Raw genomic sequence first — 18,510 nt, 5'->3', positions numbered from 1 at the left:
TCATTCAGATTTCTGCCTCCTCCCCGCCACTGCCTCCCATTTCCCTCCCCCTCCCCCAATCAAGTCCCCCTCCCTCGTCAGCCCAAAGAGCAATCAGGGTTCTCTGCCCTGTGGGAAGCCCAAGGACCACCCACCTCCATCCAGGTATAGTAAGGTGAGCATCCAAACTGCCTAGGCTCCCACAAAGCCAATACGTGCAGTGGGATCAAAAACCCATTGCCATTGTTCTTGAGTTCTCAGTAGTCCTCATTGTCCGCTATGTTCAGCAAGTCCGGTTTTATCCCATGCTTTTTCAGACTCACCAAGGCCAGCTGGCCTGGGTCTGTCATATTTATTTTATATACATTTATGTTGTGGGGTTTTCCTAATACAATCCTTAATCATAATTTATTTATCATTATAAGATACCTCTATCTCTGTTGTGTTTCTTTGAGACAAGGTTTCTCTATGTAGCCAGGATTGGCTTTGGATTAGCTATATGGTCCTGGCTGGACTGCAACCAATGAGCCAGCATTCTCTACTTCCTGCTTGCTGGGATTATATGTGTGTGCCACCATGCCCGCCAGTCTCATCTTCCTCACAGCTTTCTTAGGATGCATATGTGTGAGCAGAAGCATGTGTGTGCTCTCTATTTTCTTTATATTTAAAGTATAATACTTGTAGACAGCGTATAGTTTTGTTTGAACTTTTTTTTTAAAATCAATCCTGGAGATTTCTACCTTTTATGTGTATACTCCTTTGATGGTGGAGAGTCATCTGTCTATGTGTTACTTTCATTGGTTAATAAAGAAACTGCCTTGGCCCTTTGATAGGACAGAAAATTAGGTAGGTGGAGCAGACAGAACAGAATGCTGGGAGGAAGAAGGCAGTGAGGCAGACGCGATGAAGCTCCCGCCCAAGATGGACATAGGTTAGAATCTTCCCGGTAAGCCACCACCCCGTGGTGCTCCATACATTAATAGAAATGGGTTAATCAAGGTGTGAGAGTTAGCCAGTAAGAGGCTAGAGCTAATGGGCCAGGCAGCGTTTAAATGAATACAATTTGTGTGTTGTTATTTCAGGTGTAAAGCTAACCATGCCAGAGCTGGGCGGGATGAAAAGCAGGCCTGCTCGCCTCATCACTAAACTCCTTAAATGTTTAAAAAAATTATTGACATGATTAAACTTTAAACGTAAAGCTATAATTTTAGCCGAGTGGTGATGGCACAAGCCTTTAATTCCAGCACTCAGGAAGCAGAGGCAGATGGATCTCTGAGTTTGAAGCCAACGTGGTCTACAAAGTAGCAAGTGCTAGGACAGGCTCCAAAACTATGCAGAGAAACCTGTCTCAAAAAACCAAAAAAAAAACCCAAAACAAACAAACAAAAAACCCCACCAACCCCCAAACCCTATAATTTTATGTTCTTTTCTATATGCTGGACTCTTATTCTGCTATTCTTCCTTTTTGTTATATTTATTTTAAAATATTTTTATACTTCATTTTAATTTTCTTTTGGTTTTTCTGAGACAGGGTACTTCATTTTATTTTTTTTAATGATTTATTTAACTTTATTTTATGTGCATTGGTGGGAAGGTGTCAGATCTCGTGGAACTGCATTTTCAGACAGGTGTGAGCTGCCATGTGGGTGCTGGGAATTGAACCCGGGTCCTCTGGAAGAGCAGGCAGTGCTCTTAACCGCTGAGCCATCTCTCCAGCCCCTTCATTTTAATTTTTATTAGTATTTGCTTTTCATATTATCCTAAGTCAGCAAATAGTTTTACAAAATAGTTGATTTCATTATGACATTTCATGCAGTGGCTTTTGATCAAATCCACACCAATCCTCCTCTTTTGTTGTGTGGCTTCCCCTCTTCTATTGATTCTTCATTCCTTCAGATGCTCTCCTTTATACTTCCATGTCTTTTTAAAGTTAATAGATCCTTCAAAATGGGAACATGCAATATTTCTATCTGAATCTGACTTATTTCACTTACCATGACAATCTCCAGTTAGACTCATTTCCCTGTGGTATATATTTTATTCTTCCTCATGGATGAATTAATATTTTATTGGGCACATACAATCACAATTTTAGTCCACCATTTATATGTCAATGGTCAACTCAGCTGATTCAGTATCCTTGTTATTATGAATAGTTTCACAATAAAAATGGGTGTACAGATGTCTGCCATACATGTGACTTTGATTCTTTTGGGCATATACTCAAATGTGATATAGGTAGATACTATGACTGTGCTACTTTGGTTTCTGATCGAACTTCCATAATGATTTCCATAGTAGCTGAACAATGTTACGTTTCTACCAGTAGCATTTGTCCTTTCTAGCACATTGTCTTAGTTAGGGTTTCTATTGCTGTGGTTGAACACCATTACCTAAAGCAAATTGAGGAGAAATGGGTTTATTTGGCTTACATGTCCACATTGTTGTTCATCACTAAAGGAAGTCAGGACAGGAACTCAAACAGGGCAAGAACTTAGAGGCAGGAGCTGATGCAGAGGCCATGGAGGGGACCTGCTTACTGCTTTGCTTCCATGAGTTGCTCAGCCTGCTTTCTTATAGAATCCAGGACTACCAGCCCAGGGATGGCACCAACCACAGTGGGCTGGGCCCTTCCCCATTGATCATTAATTGAGATAATGCCCTACAGGTGTACCTACAGCCTAATCTTATGCAGACACTTTCTTCATTGAGGCCCCCTCCTCTTAGGTGACGTTAGTTTGTGCCAACTTGACATAAACTATCCAAACACACAATTTTCTTAATGCTTGCTCTAGATATTGAAATATACAACTTAATATTTCCATAGTCTCCTTAGAGTTAATATTGACTACTTCACAAAAATGTAGGAATTTAAAACCATAAATACTTAAACTCTCTGTTCTCTATTCTCTAATTTTCATATGTTGGTTATTTTTTTAAACCAAGGAATTTTATGATTATCTATCTATCTATCTATCTATCTATCTATCTATCTATCTATCTATCTATCTATCTATCTGAGATTTTTGAGACCTGGTCTCATTATCTAGCCCTGGATGCCTGGAACTGGCCTAAGCTGGCCTCGAACTAATAGAATCTACCTGCCTCTGCCTCCTAAGTTCTGAGATTAAGGACAGCTGCCTTGATGCTAAAGGAGTTGAGAGAAAGGGTTTTCCCTCATTAGTCAGGTACTTACTGAGTTGGTTATTTGCTGTCCTTTTCTAAAGAGCAGACTTCCATCAGGCATCGTATGCCTTTAGCATCACAAGTATCATTTAGCCTATCTAGTAGTCCAGACAGGTGTTGTGATGACTTGTCTTAGTTTTAATTTTCTGAAAACATCTTCCCTTGATTTGTTGAAGGATGTTTGATCCCTCCCCCCATCATGTTTTGAAAATCTCTCCCTCTCTTCTAGTCTTAACCTTCTTTTGGTGAGAAATTGGTATCCTTTAAATTTTATTTCTCTGTATAAAATATGAAATATATCATTTCACCTATTGGCTTTTTAATATTTTCTGTGATTTTTCTGCAGTTTGACTATTATGTGCTTTAGTGAATTTTTTGTTGTATTTATCCTGTTGGGATTTGCTGAGTTTCATGAATTAATAATTTATTATTTCTTCAGATCTTGTTTCTTACCATGTTATCTGTCCATTTGAGACTCCAATTTCATGTATATGAGACTTTTAATTCTGCTTCAAAAGTCCTTGAGATTCTATTCAGTTTTTTGTTGTTTTGTTTTCTGAGATGAGGTTTCTTCGTGTATTCCTGTTTTCCTGGAACTCACTTTGTAGACCAGACTGGTCTTGACTTTACAGAGATCCCTCTTCCTCCCATCTGCTGAGATTAAAGGCATGCACCACCACCGCCTGACTTCTGTTCATATTTTCAATCATTTTATTATCTGTTTTCTGATGAGATGATCTCTATCCATGTATCTCAAAATAGTAGCATTTGTTATTATCGTATAACTGATGTACTCATCTAGTACAACCAGAATATTCCAATGGCCATCCAGAATTTTCTTTTCCTCTTCATATCCTTCTTATTCTTATTGCTTTATTGTTTCTGCTTTTCCCACATTATTCATTCTCTTTGCATTAATTGAAAGTATATTTTATTTCAAATACCAGGGCACAGCTGTACTTGAGGCTCTAAAATCATTGTCTGTTGACTTCAGTTTTGGTTGTGAGCATAGCCTTTAACAAACCTCTCCAGTTCTCTCTGTTAATTTTAGTGTCTGGGTCCTTTCAAGATTGTTCTCCGTCGTTTGTCTTTGTAGTTAAAAAGTGGATCATATGTATTCTTTCTCCATATATTCAGAAAATTTGGATTGCATTCTGAACACTGTGAATTTTATTATGTGGAAATTAATTTCTAATATATTTCTCCGAAAGCTGTTGATTTGGTTATAATAGGCTATTAAGTTGTCTGGAATCAAAGTAATCTCCATGTCCTGGATGGCAGTTCAAATCTTAGTTGAGTCCCTTGATGTTTATTTGGACTCAGCGACCAGGAGCATAGTCTGCAGAATTTACTCCTCTCCATCCCATATGTCCCCCATGCTGTCGTTCTCTTGATCCTTTGCTTCATATTCTTCACAATAGGAAGGAGTCGATTTTTTTCTAGCAACATTTTCAGATGCCCTTCAAAGCAGTCGTAGTTTTAGCCCAACATCAGCTGAACAGCTGAAAAACAAATAGTTCACCTTGCGCTTTTACCTTTTTTCTGAGTGCTTCCTCTGCTCCAGAATCTATCTGTCAGCGTTCATTTTCCCGGGCTTTCAAAGGACTGTCAGTTTATATAGCTCTTAGATGCAGCAAAATCCTCATCCATTAAGAGCTATTTAGCTATACTAGAAACAGGTGTTGACCTCCTTGTTTACATATGGAGTCTCCAGTATAAGCATCAGTGGATAAACAGACCATCAGCCCCAGTCACATCTTCAGCCTATATTACCTATAGGCTGAAGCTAAATCGTGACCTACAAGGTCATCAACTGACTAAGTATGGGTCCTCTGTGTTAGAAAGTCCATATGGGTTTTACATTCATTAAGTTACTCCGCAAACATTATACACTACCATCCATACCTCCCTTACTCTATACTTGACTAAGTTATAGCTCACTGAGCAGCACCATGGATAGTAGGGAAAATATGGCTTCAAATCCCGTGTTTTTGTTCAGTTACCTCCTTGCCTTATGTTCTTTTTGCTTCCCTGAGAGACTGTTTACTAATATCCTACTAAAACATACTTTTCAACTTTGACTAGGATATTAAAAAAAGAATGCAAGTAAGGTGCCTATACACCCCTTTTTGCCTGGAAGATCCAGGTTTATGATTGTAGTCCAAGTGTAATTTCTAATAAATCCCGTTTTCATTCTCAAAAATGGTCTAGTGTGTACCAAATGCTGTTTATTCCCAATGAAACAAGCATATCCTTCTCACCGTGAGTCTCTAGCAGAATTGCTAAAGGCTAAGGCTGACTTCCTTGGCTCACTTTCAGTGGAAGCATTGCTCAGTGGACTGTGCCTAATATTGCAAGGTTCGTTGTTGCGTCTGCTTTCAGAACTACACGGGAGATGGTAATCCAATGTCTCAACTCGCCTTTATTTGTGAACATTTGGAAAATCACCTAATTTGCTATTCTTCTTTTCACCACAAGTGTGGGACTTAGGTGAAAGGGAGAGAACTTTGGAAGGAACAGTGTGTGTGCACGTGTGTGTGTGTGTGTGTGTGTGTGTTGGTATATGAATGTGTAGGAAGTGTGGTAGCCCATGGAGTCAGGCCCCATCCCTCAGCTTCAGCCCTCTGTGGGAATTCTGAATTGGTTGGGATGGGAGGAGGAGAGGCTGTCACTATGATGGGTGAGGACTCTGGCTTTCATTTCCTGATTTTTCTTGGCAGATTTTCCTCGGCAGTATCCCTGTAAGGAGGGTTTTGGCTTCCATATATTTGCCTAAATCGCTGGGAGAAAGAGTTCCTGTTAACGGCTTAGAAACTATCTTGTTTAATTTTTTTGGCCAAACTTCACTCTTTAAGGTAAGTTCTTGCCTCTGGTAACTGTCATGAACTGACATGTTGACTCACTTTAATTACGAACTTCTGCTATTTTCATAATGTTCTGTTTATTTTAGAATATGCTCTGATTGATTCCAAAGTCTTTCAGCACAACCCCTAGCCCTCCACATGAGTCAACATCGACTTTAATGATGTTGTACACTTTTGAATTTTCACAGCGCCGAAGCTTTGGACGGGACCTTAAGGGTTATCTGGTGACCAAACAAAGGCCTTAAACTGTTTCAAAGCTAGAAAAGAACAGCATGTTCTCCCGAAGAGATTGCCTTTCAGCTTATTAATATTCCCTCCTCCATCTCTCACGGCTTCTAGGTCTGTGTGATCTAAACCTCTCCTTAAGTGAATTGTGGTGAGGCTCCTGCTAGGATTTGAAGCCAACATTGCTGTCTTCTACCTGTATGATTTCTGGCAGGCGATTCAACCTCTGTATGCCGTAGTTTCTTGTAACGTGCAATAGTCTAAGAACAGGACCTCATTGACCTGTTAAAGGACTGAAGGAGTTAACATCTGTAAAGTACTCATGATTTGCCTGGCACATCCTAACTACAGACTAAATTCTTTCTTTTTCTTTTCTTTTTTTATTCATTTTCCATACCAACCACAGTTCCCCCTCCTATGTCTCCTCCCACTCCGCATCACCTCCTCCCCGCCCCATCCCCCATCCCCCCAAGGGGAGTCAGCAAGCCTGGCACATCTAGTTGAGGCAGGACCAAACCCCCCCTCCCCTGCATCAAGTCTGGTCAAGGTATCCCGCCCTGAGTAAATGTTTTCATTGTTGTTGTTATTATGGGATTGGGTCTCTGCCTGTGCCCTTCCGTCTCACTGTGCTGTGGGGATGACAGCAGCCAGAGCTGGCGTGAGCTTCATGAGCGTGAGTACCTACCTATTTGAGACAAGCTCTCATCATACACCTCTGGCTGGCCTGGAACCTTCTAATAGACCAAGGTATCAGAGATCCTACTGCTTCTGCCTCCTGAGTTCTAGGATTAAAGGCATGTGCCACCACACCCGGCTTTAATTGTTGCGATTTATGTTTCCTGCTTCATCAACTTCTCAATGGAAACTGAGGCTCACCAAATAACTTCACCCAAGGCCACATAGTGACGCAGTGGTATAGTTAGGGATCAAATTCAGGCTGTCTAAGGACAGAAAGTTCTGAGAGCAGTGTGTGTGTTCATGTGCATGTGTGTATATGCATGTTCATGCAAGTTTGTGTGTACAGGCACGTAAGCCCACTCATGCATTCACACATATGTATGTGTGTGTGGAGGCTGCACATTCACATGTGTATGTGGGCATGTGGAGGCCGGAGGATGATGTCAAGAACCATTGTTCTTCCACCTTATTCTTTAAGGTAATGTCTCTTAGTCAAACCCAGAGCTTGCCAATGTGACTAGTCTGGGGATCTCATGTATCTGCCTTCCAAGGCTGGAGTTACAGGCCATCCACCATTTCTGCTGGCATTTTATATGGGTTTCTGGGGATCCAAACAATGCTTGCACAGAAAGAACTTAGCCACTAAGCCATCTTCCCAATCCCAAAGTTCCTATGCTTGAAGTTAATATATTAATTTGTTCAGGTGTGCTTGCATTTCTAAGGAATTATCCAAAGGAATGAATTCTTAGTGATCAAACATTCACAAATTTACTGGGGGGTGGATATTGTACTGGTCTAAAAAGAATATAATACTTTTAGTGTAGCAATTTAAGTGTACCACATCAGAACGGAATGCGTTTGCAAGGCGTTCTGTTTCCCTGGCGTACTGTGATCATTCTTCTATCCAGCCAAATTTTATTTGTTCCTGTAGGTTTAGTTTAAATCCTACCCAGGATGCCTCCCCAGAATTAATAAGTCTGCTCTCTCTTCTTTGTACCCTGGAAAAAATTAGTGGACAAAATTTTGTGATAATGACTTAAAATGTGTTCCTTAGCTGTCCGAACCTTTTGATATTCTTGTCTCTGCTCTGTAGCACCAGAGATGCCATTATTTTTGGTCTTAATTTCCCTCCTTCCTTCACAGGGCTGTGCTTGTCTCTTAGAATAGGAGATAAACTTGCTTTGCATAGATTTCACACTTAATAAGTAATTTTGATTCGCTAGCACCTTCCGTTGAAATAGACTAAAGACCTTCGCCAAAATTAGCCTGCAGACGTCATAGTGCCAGATGAAGAAGGGTTAGAACCAGCTTGGCATCAAATGCAGAGCTGGACGGGCACTCATAACTCAATGCGTCCCATATCTTTACTGTGCCAATGAGGTCACCAAGACCCAAAAAGGCGAAGGCGCTTGCTGAAGGTGATACGATTCATTCTTTTAGTCATTCAATAAATTATTCATCCAGCAAATAGTCAAAATAGTCATTTCATTCCTACTGTGTGTCTTCCATGGCACTGGGTGCTGGGTGCTGAGTGCTACTCTGTATCTTTCATGGCATTGGGTGCTGGGTGCTATGGCTGCAGTGTTAAGCAAGGGATAGGTAGGGGCCTGCTCTCATGGAAAAGGCAGTGAGTTAAAAGGGAACAGAAGCCAAGTGGGGTGGCGCACGCCTTTAATCCCCCACACTCGGGAGGCAGAGAGAGGCAGATCTCTGTGAGTTCGAGGCCAGCCTGGTCTACAAAGTGAGTACCAGGACAGGCTCCAAAGCAACAGAGAAACCCTGTCTCAAAAAACAAAAAAACAAAAAACAAAAACAAAAAACAAAAAACAAAAAAAAAACCACCTCCCATTTAAAACAACAACAACAACAGCAAAACCCAATAAAAGAGAACAGAAAGTAGAAGTTTCTATCACTAAAAGCAGGACATGAGCCTGGGCCATGTGTCACTGGTGACTGAGGAGTACATGAACGAAGACTTGCTACCCTGTCACTACCTACCTTCCTCTTCAGTGCCCAGGCCCCACAGCCTTGGTTTTTACACAGCTTCTGCTAACATCTTTTGATCGAAATCTTGACAGGCATTGCAACCTCTTCCCTTAGAAATTGTTATGACTACCCCCACTCTGGAACATCTTGTGTCTCCTCCTTCCTTTTGGCAGCTGCAGCTCTCAGGGAGGAGCAAAGGCATTGAGCCATCACACTGTGGCACAGGGACTCTGGGACTGTAGGAGATGGAAGAGCAGGAGCCACTTGAGTTGGGAAGATCTCAGCTGGGAAGGGGCCACAGAATTAAATGAAGAGTGAAGAGAGCTGACACAGAGGAAGCATCTGTGCAAATGTTGAGAGGTCTAACAGGCAGAACTCAAGGCTAGAGGAGTGAGAAGTTATTTCCCCTCTCTCCATGCTTATCTCGTTGTACGTGAGAAACATGAACCTAGAGAAGAGGTTCGTTAAGTGGGTCCCTATGGATATTTCCTCCTTTGGTCTTTTGGCTGCAGAAAACTGTATCCCTTAAGCTAAATTGGAGGATAGTTAGAGGTCATCTGGTCTACCCTGCTTCCTCATGTTACCAATGGCCCAGAGAAGAGAAGGTCTTTGGAAGACCCAAAGGGCTTAGGCTAGCCCTTAGGCTTTTGAGTGTCAGTAATACCTTACCTCCATCATGGTTTGATGGTGTTCCACTTTAACAGGCTATCTCAGGGAACTCTGAAGAGAAAGGAACACCGAGTCACCAGAGTGTGTATTTGTTATTTTCCTAATTGTTGGAACTGAAGCAAGGAAGGGTTGATTTGGTTCACCGTTTGAGGATACTGTCCACCATAGTAGGGATATCCTTGCGGCAGTGGCTTGAGAAAGCTGCTTGCATAGTGTCTGCAGTCGAGATGCAAACGACTGCTGGTGCTTAGCTAGATTTCTCTTTTTTTATTCACTCTAGGACTCCTAGTTGAGGTAACGATGGCACTGACATTTAGAGGGGGTCTGTTGATTAGCCTAATCTAGATAATCCCGCAGAGGTATACCCAGAGGCCAAGCCAATATAGACATGCCCTGTAGGAGTCTAGATCCTGACATGTTACAATAGTAATCATCACACGACTGTTTAGGATGAACAAAAATGGTCGTAAACGTAAAGTAGGACACTTCCAAGTTGACCAAGACCACATTCAAGGTTAGTTACTCAAGTGCTTAAGTTGACTAGGGAGTAGCTACAGCACACTATTTTCCCAGTGGCATCTTTTAATCATGTCCACTAGGCGCTTCAATGGATGTCACCTGAACATCAGGCTTTCTTAGAAAAATTTTAAAGAAATTTTATTCATCTTCTTTCCATCTTCTTTTAGCCTGTTTGAGCTTTGATATATGCAACAGGGAGGCAATCACTCAGCTAACTGGCCTTCTGGAGTCTTGGCCTTTTGAACTTTGCCCTTGCTAATTAAAGGATCTCATATCTCTACAACTATAGTTTAGTTTGTTGCCTTTAAATCAACGTATCTGTAGGGATATGAGACTCTCTAATTAACAAGGTTGAAGTTCCTGTTTTGCCACTCATTGGCTATGCGATCTTTGTACATACAGGTATTAAGCCTACCCAAGCTTCAGTTCAGTTGAATAACAATGGCCATGCGATGTTGGCAAGAGCTAAAGCGTATACATGGGGAAAGCACTCAGCCAAACTATCTGAATCCTAGGAGCCCAAAGAGGCAATACCTGCTGCATAGTAGACTGAGCAAGGCATGCTTGGCTATAACATCTGGACCTCGACCTCAGAGCTTGTGGTCTTCTTGAGTACAGATGACTATCCTTGAAGACGTGTTTCAAGCTGGGTGTAGATAAACCTACTTCCTTCTCCAATGGGGGGGGGGGGCAGGTAGACCATGAAATGACTTGTAACTAACATGATGGATTCGGATTCCTTATCAGAAAATCTTATATGGATGGTCAAGAGTTAGAACCAAATTACACTGTGAAATGTTTAGACCTGGAGCAATATCAAGGCAGAGGATGTTTTACTTTGTCGCAAGGGCAATATTAAGTATCTGGTACAAAGCCAATGTTGGTTGGATAGATTTGTTCTAAATGGATGGATGGATAAATTAATGAATTGTTCGAGTTTTTTTTTAAAACACTGTGCTTTATGTGAATAGATGAACTTAATGACTCTGAAAGTTCACTATTAGATTGTGATTTCCCCACACTTCTGTGCCAAAACTATGTAACACATCACCGATTCTAGACTGATAATGATTATATAAGAAATTAAACATTTAGGACTTTTATGTTTCTTCTGCAGGCTAAAACCATCACTACTGCATTAATGACATATGTTGTGAGTGCAAGCATCTCAAATATGTCAATTCAAAACTTGGATGATCCCGTGATTATCATTCTGAAGCATATTCAAGGAAACTGGGTAATATATCTATTTTCATCTGGGAACCAAACAGGATACCTCTGTGGTTTTCCTGTCGAAAACAAAAGGTCAATTAACATTCAGTTCAAAGACTTTATGAGGATTTTTCTAACTCCAGTTAGCAGAAGAATGTTATAATTGGGTATTTCTAGAAACAATGCTGTATTCTCAAGGGATCATGAATAGTGGACATTCTAGCAAGACAATAACTAAGACTAAGGAGATCTCTGGTTGTAACAGTAAAAGCCGTTGAATTTCATTCATTTTTGAGTGAGGAAAAAAACAACACCTTCATTGAAAATAACATTTTTATTCTTTAGTTTTCCGTGAAGAACATTAAAACATGTATTCATTATCAAAGGATTAAAATGATAATCATGGAATAACATAAGGCTTCTCTTACTAAAAGGATCAAATTCAGTCTTAGTAAAAGAATGAGTTACTATTTTATTCTTTGATGTTAATATGTGTCCAGTGTGGAGTTTTAATAATTTCCTTCATTCCTTGTCTAAGAGACCATATGGTCTAACATATTTTCCACTAGTCTTAAAGAGAAGGGAGAGTGGAACAGGGAATTTAAAAACCAGATTGAAAATAAAACATGTTAGGGCGGGTAAGATCTCTCAATTTTGACTATGACTCTGAGATTATGCCTGGGAATTAATTATCCCTTACCTCCAGTCTCTCAGAGATTGTAGGAGCTCGGGAAATTTTAGGAATCTTCAACAGGCTTAATGAGGAAGCAACTCAATCATGTGTCCATGAAGGATGATCACAGCTGTGAGTCCCCAGTTCCAAAGCCTCATAAAGAACACCTACCATACGCCAGTCTCTCGCTGATTCTCTACAGCTAGCTTCTCCCAGGGCCTTGTACCAACCTATAGATCCCAATGCTACTGAATGGCACATGCCATACAGTGAAATGCTATTTTCTTACTTCTAACTCGAGAGCTAGGTGGAGTAAGACTTAAAACCAAGTCATAAATGATCTCTCTCTTTCTCTCCTCTCTGTGTGTGGGTGTGTGTGTGTGCTCCGATGTTGCATGCTTGTGTGTCCACTGGCTAACAACCTTGAAAAAACACTTCTGTGTATTAGTGCTGTGCAGGAGCCCTTACAAAGAAAGTTATTTAGCTGTAACTCTCATTTTTGCAGAATTATGATCAAGTTTACTGTGCCTTTTGGGATTTTGACACCAACCGTAAGTATTTATAGAAGCAGACTGTGACCTGTTTGGTGGCGGAGGCCGAGGGTTTGTTGTGCAGCTGTTGTCTAATCGGGCCTCACAGAGCACTCTGCATGACCAAGACACCCTCTATGAGTTTTAGGGCATGAAATTTAAGAAAATTCTTATTGGTAGGACATTTGTTATAGAAATTACAAAAATAACTCAACTTATGGGTAAGCAAGATTGGAAAAAATATAGTTAGAAGTGCCGAATAACTGAACTATTGAGAGAGGGCTGAGGAACGATCACCTGCCTCTTTAGGTGTACTTTCTTATCTTTTTGGTTGTGAGCCTAGCCTTTAAGAACTGAGCCTTCTCTCCAGCCCTGGGTGTACTTTCTTAGAGAGAATATCACTAGTCACTTTCTCCCCGTCTTTTCTAATGATGGTGAATCCTTGGGTAGGCCAGGCCCTATGCCCTCTAAGGGACCCAATTTTTTAATTATCTCATTGAGGAGATGAGACTTCTTCATTAATCCTGAAAAGTCCTTCTGCTTGTATAACCACATCTATGAAGGTGCTGGGTGTGATTACTCCTGACTGGCTTTCTCTTAGATTTGCTACCTCCACTGGAATCTCTAGTGTTAATGCCAAATCTTAGAGAATTTTCCCACACAACCAATCTCTCCCAGGAATGTCATGGCTGGTGGTGAGAAACGTTCTTCTACCTAGGGAGCTCTGCTTGGGTACTTTTCCCATCTAGAAATCTGAGAGAAAAGAGACATTCTTTTTTGTACTTAGCTCCTTAGGGAACAGAACACTACCTTTTTCTGACAAGCAGAAACAATGTGTCCTCCCCTGGCTCCCCCCAAGTCTGTCAAAAAAATGGTCCTATAGAGTGACAAGCTGTTGATAATTTGGTTCCTGTGTTGATTCTTGGCAGTTGTTCCCATTCCCAGGAGACCTTTTGCCTCTGGTTCTCCATGGCGGGAATCTAGAACATCTGGAATCTATAGCATTATCCCATGGTGACAGTTCTGCTCACACCTGGATACCTGTCCTGAGATAAATATTTTGGTGCACTACCATCCTAAGAAAGCTGTAGAACCCAAGATCTACAAGGCTCTAACGGGGCGAAAGCATCTCTAGACCATGATCATGTGAGCCCATTTAGATTCTGGGTGCAACTGGCTGTTTCTAACATAAATGCCTGGGTTGGCCAAGTGGCAGCCTATATCACAAAAGTCTAGGATCTTCTGAAACTTCCTGATCTGTCTGCTTATTCTATTGGCCACTTACATAACATGTGTCTCCAGCATGGTGGCGGGAATAGTGGCTCATGATTAGAATCCACTTTAATCTGTAGAGGTGTGGTACAGAACCAGGAGCAGTGAGTGACAAGAAGAAGTTAGACTATTTACAAAGCCCCCTCCCACCCTGCACCCCTGACACACATGTCAATTTGGCCTATTAGATGTAATTTAATTTTGCTGTTCAATCGTATCTCTATCTTGCTGTCTTAACAAACAGTGCTAATTATAACACACGTTTGGATGGTTCATATAATGAAAAATTAAGCATTTCTGAGAAAAGTAAAATTGCTTTGAAATTCCCTTCTGTCCCCTGCAGATGGGCTAGGTGGATGGAATTCATCAGGCTGTGAAGTAAAGGAAAGCAACGTAAATTACACAATCTGTCAGTGTAACCACCTCACTCACTTTGGAGTTTTAATGGTGAGTTGTCTCTTTATCACTCCTCAATGGAGTCTTGACAACTTTTAGCAGGTTCTAACTATTAATGTACATGTAAACTACATAATGAAAAATGGCATGTGAGCAGAAAAAGAATGGCTCTCTTCCCATTGTGTTTACTAAAATGGAGACTATCGAAACAGGTACTTATTTGTCTCTTAAGAAAATGAAGGCCCACTCTTCAAATAAGAAGCTCTGGATAGCACGCAGTGTCAGTGGGTAGCCCAGGGTGGTCTGGAACTCATGATCTTCCCGGCATAGCCTCTCAAGTACTGGTTGCATAGGGATGCCCATCCACACCTGACTTGAGTATGTTTTATATTCCCCATGGACATTTTATTCACCATATTGGAATCCACATTGTGAGAATTTTGGTTGGCTCACTCCCACCTGGCTTGAGCTTTATAACAGGCATCAAAAGTCTCATGCTCAGGTTCTAGTTCTGTCAACAAGTAGTTTTGCAGTTTTGCTTTGAGGGGTCTGACTTGCTTGGAACTTAGGTCTTTCTTCTGAGTTGCGAATGTTAGAAGGGAGGATTACTCTTAACACTATTGATACTTAGAACACATAATTCTATGGAATGGTAAACAGTGCATTGGAAGATGGTCAGTGACATCCCAGGCCCCAACCCAGTCACTGTCACTAGCATCCTCCTTAGTTGTCACAACCAAAAAACATCTCTAGGTGCTGGAAAATGCCCCAGCAGGGGCATAAATTCCTTCTAATTGAAAACTTCCTGGCTTTTATAAAAAACGCCCCAACTTCTTAGGAGGCATTAGAACAACAAGTGTTTAATGAAAGCTGTGGATTTTTTCTTCCCAAATGCTCGGTTCAGATAATGATTCACTTTGCGTCCCCAATTCAAATCCATTAGCTTGGTTATATTTTCAAGTGGCAAACATGTTAATGACAAGGACTGAATGTTCTTTCAGTGTTGCTGATGGCTCTCCATGCTCTGTATACAGTAAGCTGTACTAGGCCTGGCCAAGCTGTGGCTGGTCTTCTCACATGCCCAATCCCATCCCCTGACTGTAGAGAAGCTCTAACAAGAGTGGCTGTATGTCCTGGGAGCCACCTGGTTGTGAGCACCAGAAGCGTTGTACTCAAAGCTTGTTCTGATAACTATGTAAAGTACTCCATATTGCAATTCTAGGATTTGTCCAGGTCTACGGTGGATGCGGTGAACGAACGGATATTAGTGATTATAACATACACAGGATGTGGGATCTCTTCCATTTTCCTGGGGATTGCAATGGTGACATATATAGCTTTCCAGTAAGTTGATGCACTTAGCTCTGAGTAAGTTTAATTTGGTCTAATGGATGAGTTGTTGTTGAAAACCTTGTTAAATTTGTGAATAGAACACAGCAGCAAGAGGTTTACATCATCAGATTATGAAGTGGGCAAGATAAAAATAAAACAAAATAACTTCCTGGAGTACTTTAAAAGCGAAAGGTTTGTAATTGGGAGTGCAATCTCTCTACCCTGATACACGGACAAGGACCATAAGAGAAATAAAGTTTCATTAGAAACAAGAACTCTTACATCAGAGGAAAAAAAATAAAGACAGTGAAAGGACAACCACAAATTGGGAGATTATATTTGGATGGTAGCAGTGTGTTGTACATGTGTGTGCACGTGTGTACGTGCACGCACACAATACAATTTAAAAAGCAAGACAGAAAATTGAAAAGTGAACAAAAGAACTGAATGAACACATCACAGCAAAGGTTGCCCATAGACAGCCCTGATTTGCATGCAAATGGTTGCTGAGTATATGATCATATGATAAGTTTCTCAGCATCTTTACTTGTTACAGACATGCTAATTAAAACCATAATTATTTTAAAAACTGACCTTACATTGAGGGGGAGATGAGTTGGGAGAATATGGGAGGAGTAGGAGAGGGAAATGGAGGTAGATATATTTCATGGCAATTCTCAAGAACAAAAAAATTAAACAAGCAAAATACTTAATTTTATTAACGATAAAAACCAATCAATCAATCAAACAAACAACCAAACAACAAAATATCCAAACCCCACAGTTACATGTCCAGGCAGGCACCCACCAGAAGGATGACATTTTCAAGTTCAACAGTAGAAAGTGTTCACAAGAAAATGAAGCCACTAGAACTCCCATGGATCGCAACCATTTATTACCGAGAGCTCCGCAGAGAGGGACGGGACTTGTGAGTTCCTGGTGCACAACCCTTGTTCTTTTGCTACCTAGATAAGATGAGGCAGTGCTTAATTTGGGAGGGAGACCCTGCCTGACCTAACATTTGTTTCCTTGTTTTAAAGCAAACTTCGAAAAGATTATCCTTCCAAAATCCTGATCAACCTGTGCACAGCGTTGCTGATGCTCAACCTAGCATTCCTGGTTAATTCCTGGCTGGCATCATTTCAGAGCATGGGACTATGCATCACAGCTGCCTTGGCACTTCATTACTTTCTGCTTGTGTCTTTGACGTGGATGGGGCTGGAGGCAGTCCACATGTACTTTGCTCTAGTCAAAGTCTTCAATACATACATTCCAAATTATATCCTGAAACTTTGTCTAGCTGGTTGGGGTGAGTATTCTGTCGTTGGGCCTGATGTCTCTTTTTAAATATGGTCTTTTTTTTTTTTTAATTAGCTCCATCTTAGTCTATTTTTCTTTTTCTCTTCCTTCCTTTCTCTTCCCATTCCCTTCCTTCCTTCCTTCCTTCCTTCCTTCCTTCCTTCCTTCCTTCCTTCCTTCCTTCCTTCCTTCCTTCTTTCCTTCCTTCCTTCCTTCCTTCTTTCTCCTCCTTCCTTCCTTTAGAAAATCTGAGACTGGGTAATTTACAAAGAGATCTTATTTCTAAGTTTCATAGGAAGGGAGGCATCTGGTGCAGGCTATTCTACTGTGCTAATAACATGGTGGAAGGCATCACATGGCTGTGAGTGAGGGGAAGGGAGCAAAACTTATCTTTTTATGAGAAACCTGAAGCTGAAAAAGCGTGAACTGATTTGTTGCAATAAAGCAATAATCTATTTCTGAAGGCAGGTCCTTTATGACCTAAGCAACTATTGAAGATTTCGTTTCTCAGTAATGTGGCAATGGGGATCCAGTTTCCACTGAATGAACTTGGGAGGACCTCTTCAAAGCACAGCAGGCACCACTTGCCATGTGGTTTCGGACCCGTCTCTTACTAGTGTCATTCAGGAATCAAGGATTGCATCTCTGGAGTTTGGATGGGCATCTCTCTTCCTATTTGTGTGGCTCTCTTTTCCTTCAACTGTAAAACTTTAGAGTAGAGAGTTTGTGCACAAACAGTTATTGAACACCCACTAGAGTGCAATACTAAAGGCTGGATCCATAGTAACAACCTTGTGAGGTTTTAGCCTTCCCTTTACAGAAGTATCAACAATACTTACTGATGTAAAAGCGAATGGTCAGCTCGCCACTATAGGTGGCAGCTGATCTTCTACGAGCTTTTTGTGTCCATGGAGTTTTCACTGCATCTATATAGAATGCATTCCATTGTTATTCTCACTAAGACATGAGGGGAGGGGGGTGGACTTGCTAAAACACATGCCCAAGATATGAACCAGGGGGCCTCTCTCCAAAGTTTGAACTTTTAATACTGACCATCTTGCCACATTGCTTAAGGGACAGGAAAAAGACTTCAAATTTGTAGCCCGGTGTCTAGACAGCCATGATCGGACCCTTACCACCTCTTTTGACTGTAAAGGCCACCATTGTCCTCAGAAGCCAGGAATGGAAGTCAGCATGGATGCATCCTCCTCTCTCACCAAGCCTTCTCCTCATCCAGTCATTCTCGCTCCGTTCATGGATCTCTCCTCCATCCTTTACTCCATTCCGTACACGGTGATGGTGCCTACAGCTTGTTTCTTTTCTCTTGAGGCATCTCTTTTTATACAACTTCCTCAGATACAGGGACAGGCAGGAAAGGCTAGGGATTGTATTCAGAGGCAGGAGAATCTTTTTTTTATAATTGTTACTCTTTTTTATTTGTGCAAATACTAATTGAAATTATAAATTAGCAATTAAACATGTAGAGTATATAATTTTTCTTAGGTTTATAATAAAAAATTCTCAAGCAAGCAATTCTTTATATAATATTTACTTAAGCATAGTATATATTTTCTTTTTTTGTAATATAATTTTTTTATTGAAAAAAATTTCTGCCTCCTCCCCGCCTCCCATTACCCTCCCCTCTCCCTTTTCCCTCCCCCTCCTCTTTCCCTCCCCCCACTCCTCTCCC

At 41.0% G+C, this 18,510-nt stretch overlaps 1 protein-coding gene across 1 annotated transcript in view; it reads left to right on the top strand.

Annotated features, from left to right (window-relative positions):
- Nucleotides 1-18,510, top strand: part of Adgrg4 (adhesion G protein-coupled receptor G4) — a 98,890-nt gene that overhangs the window by 64,686 nt on the left and 15,694 nt on the right. Inside the window, exons 12-17 of the mRNA XM_050159669.1 lie at nt 5,886-6,020; nt 11,224-11,343; nt 12,497-12,542; nt 14,137-14,240; nt 15,412-15,533; nt 16,562-16,830. Of these exons, the coding sequence (XP_050015626.1) occupies nt 5,886-6,020; nt 11,224-11,343; nt 12,497-12,542; nt 14,137-14,240; nt 15,412-15,533; nt 16,562-16,830 (796 nt within the window). The remainder of the gene's footprint in view (nt 1-5,885; nt 6,021-11,223; nt 11,344-12,496; nt 12,543-14,136; nt 14,241-15,411; nt 15,534-16,561; nt 16,831-18,510) is intronic.

The sequence above is a fragment of the Alexandromys fortis genome, unplaced genomic scaffold (assembly GCF_014885135.2).
Source record: "Alexandromys fortis isolate MF-2015 unplaced genomic scaffold, M_Fortis_MF-2015_v1.1 scaffold_95, whole genome shotgun sequence".
In the NCBI taxonomy this organism is placed as follows: domain Eukaryota; kingdom Metazoa; phylum Chordata; class Mammalia; order Rodentia; family Cricetidae; genus Alexandromys; species Alexandromys fortis.
The sequence above is the reverse complement of the archived record's forward strand: the minus strand, read 5'-3'. Positions and strand labels throughout refer to the sequence as shown.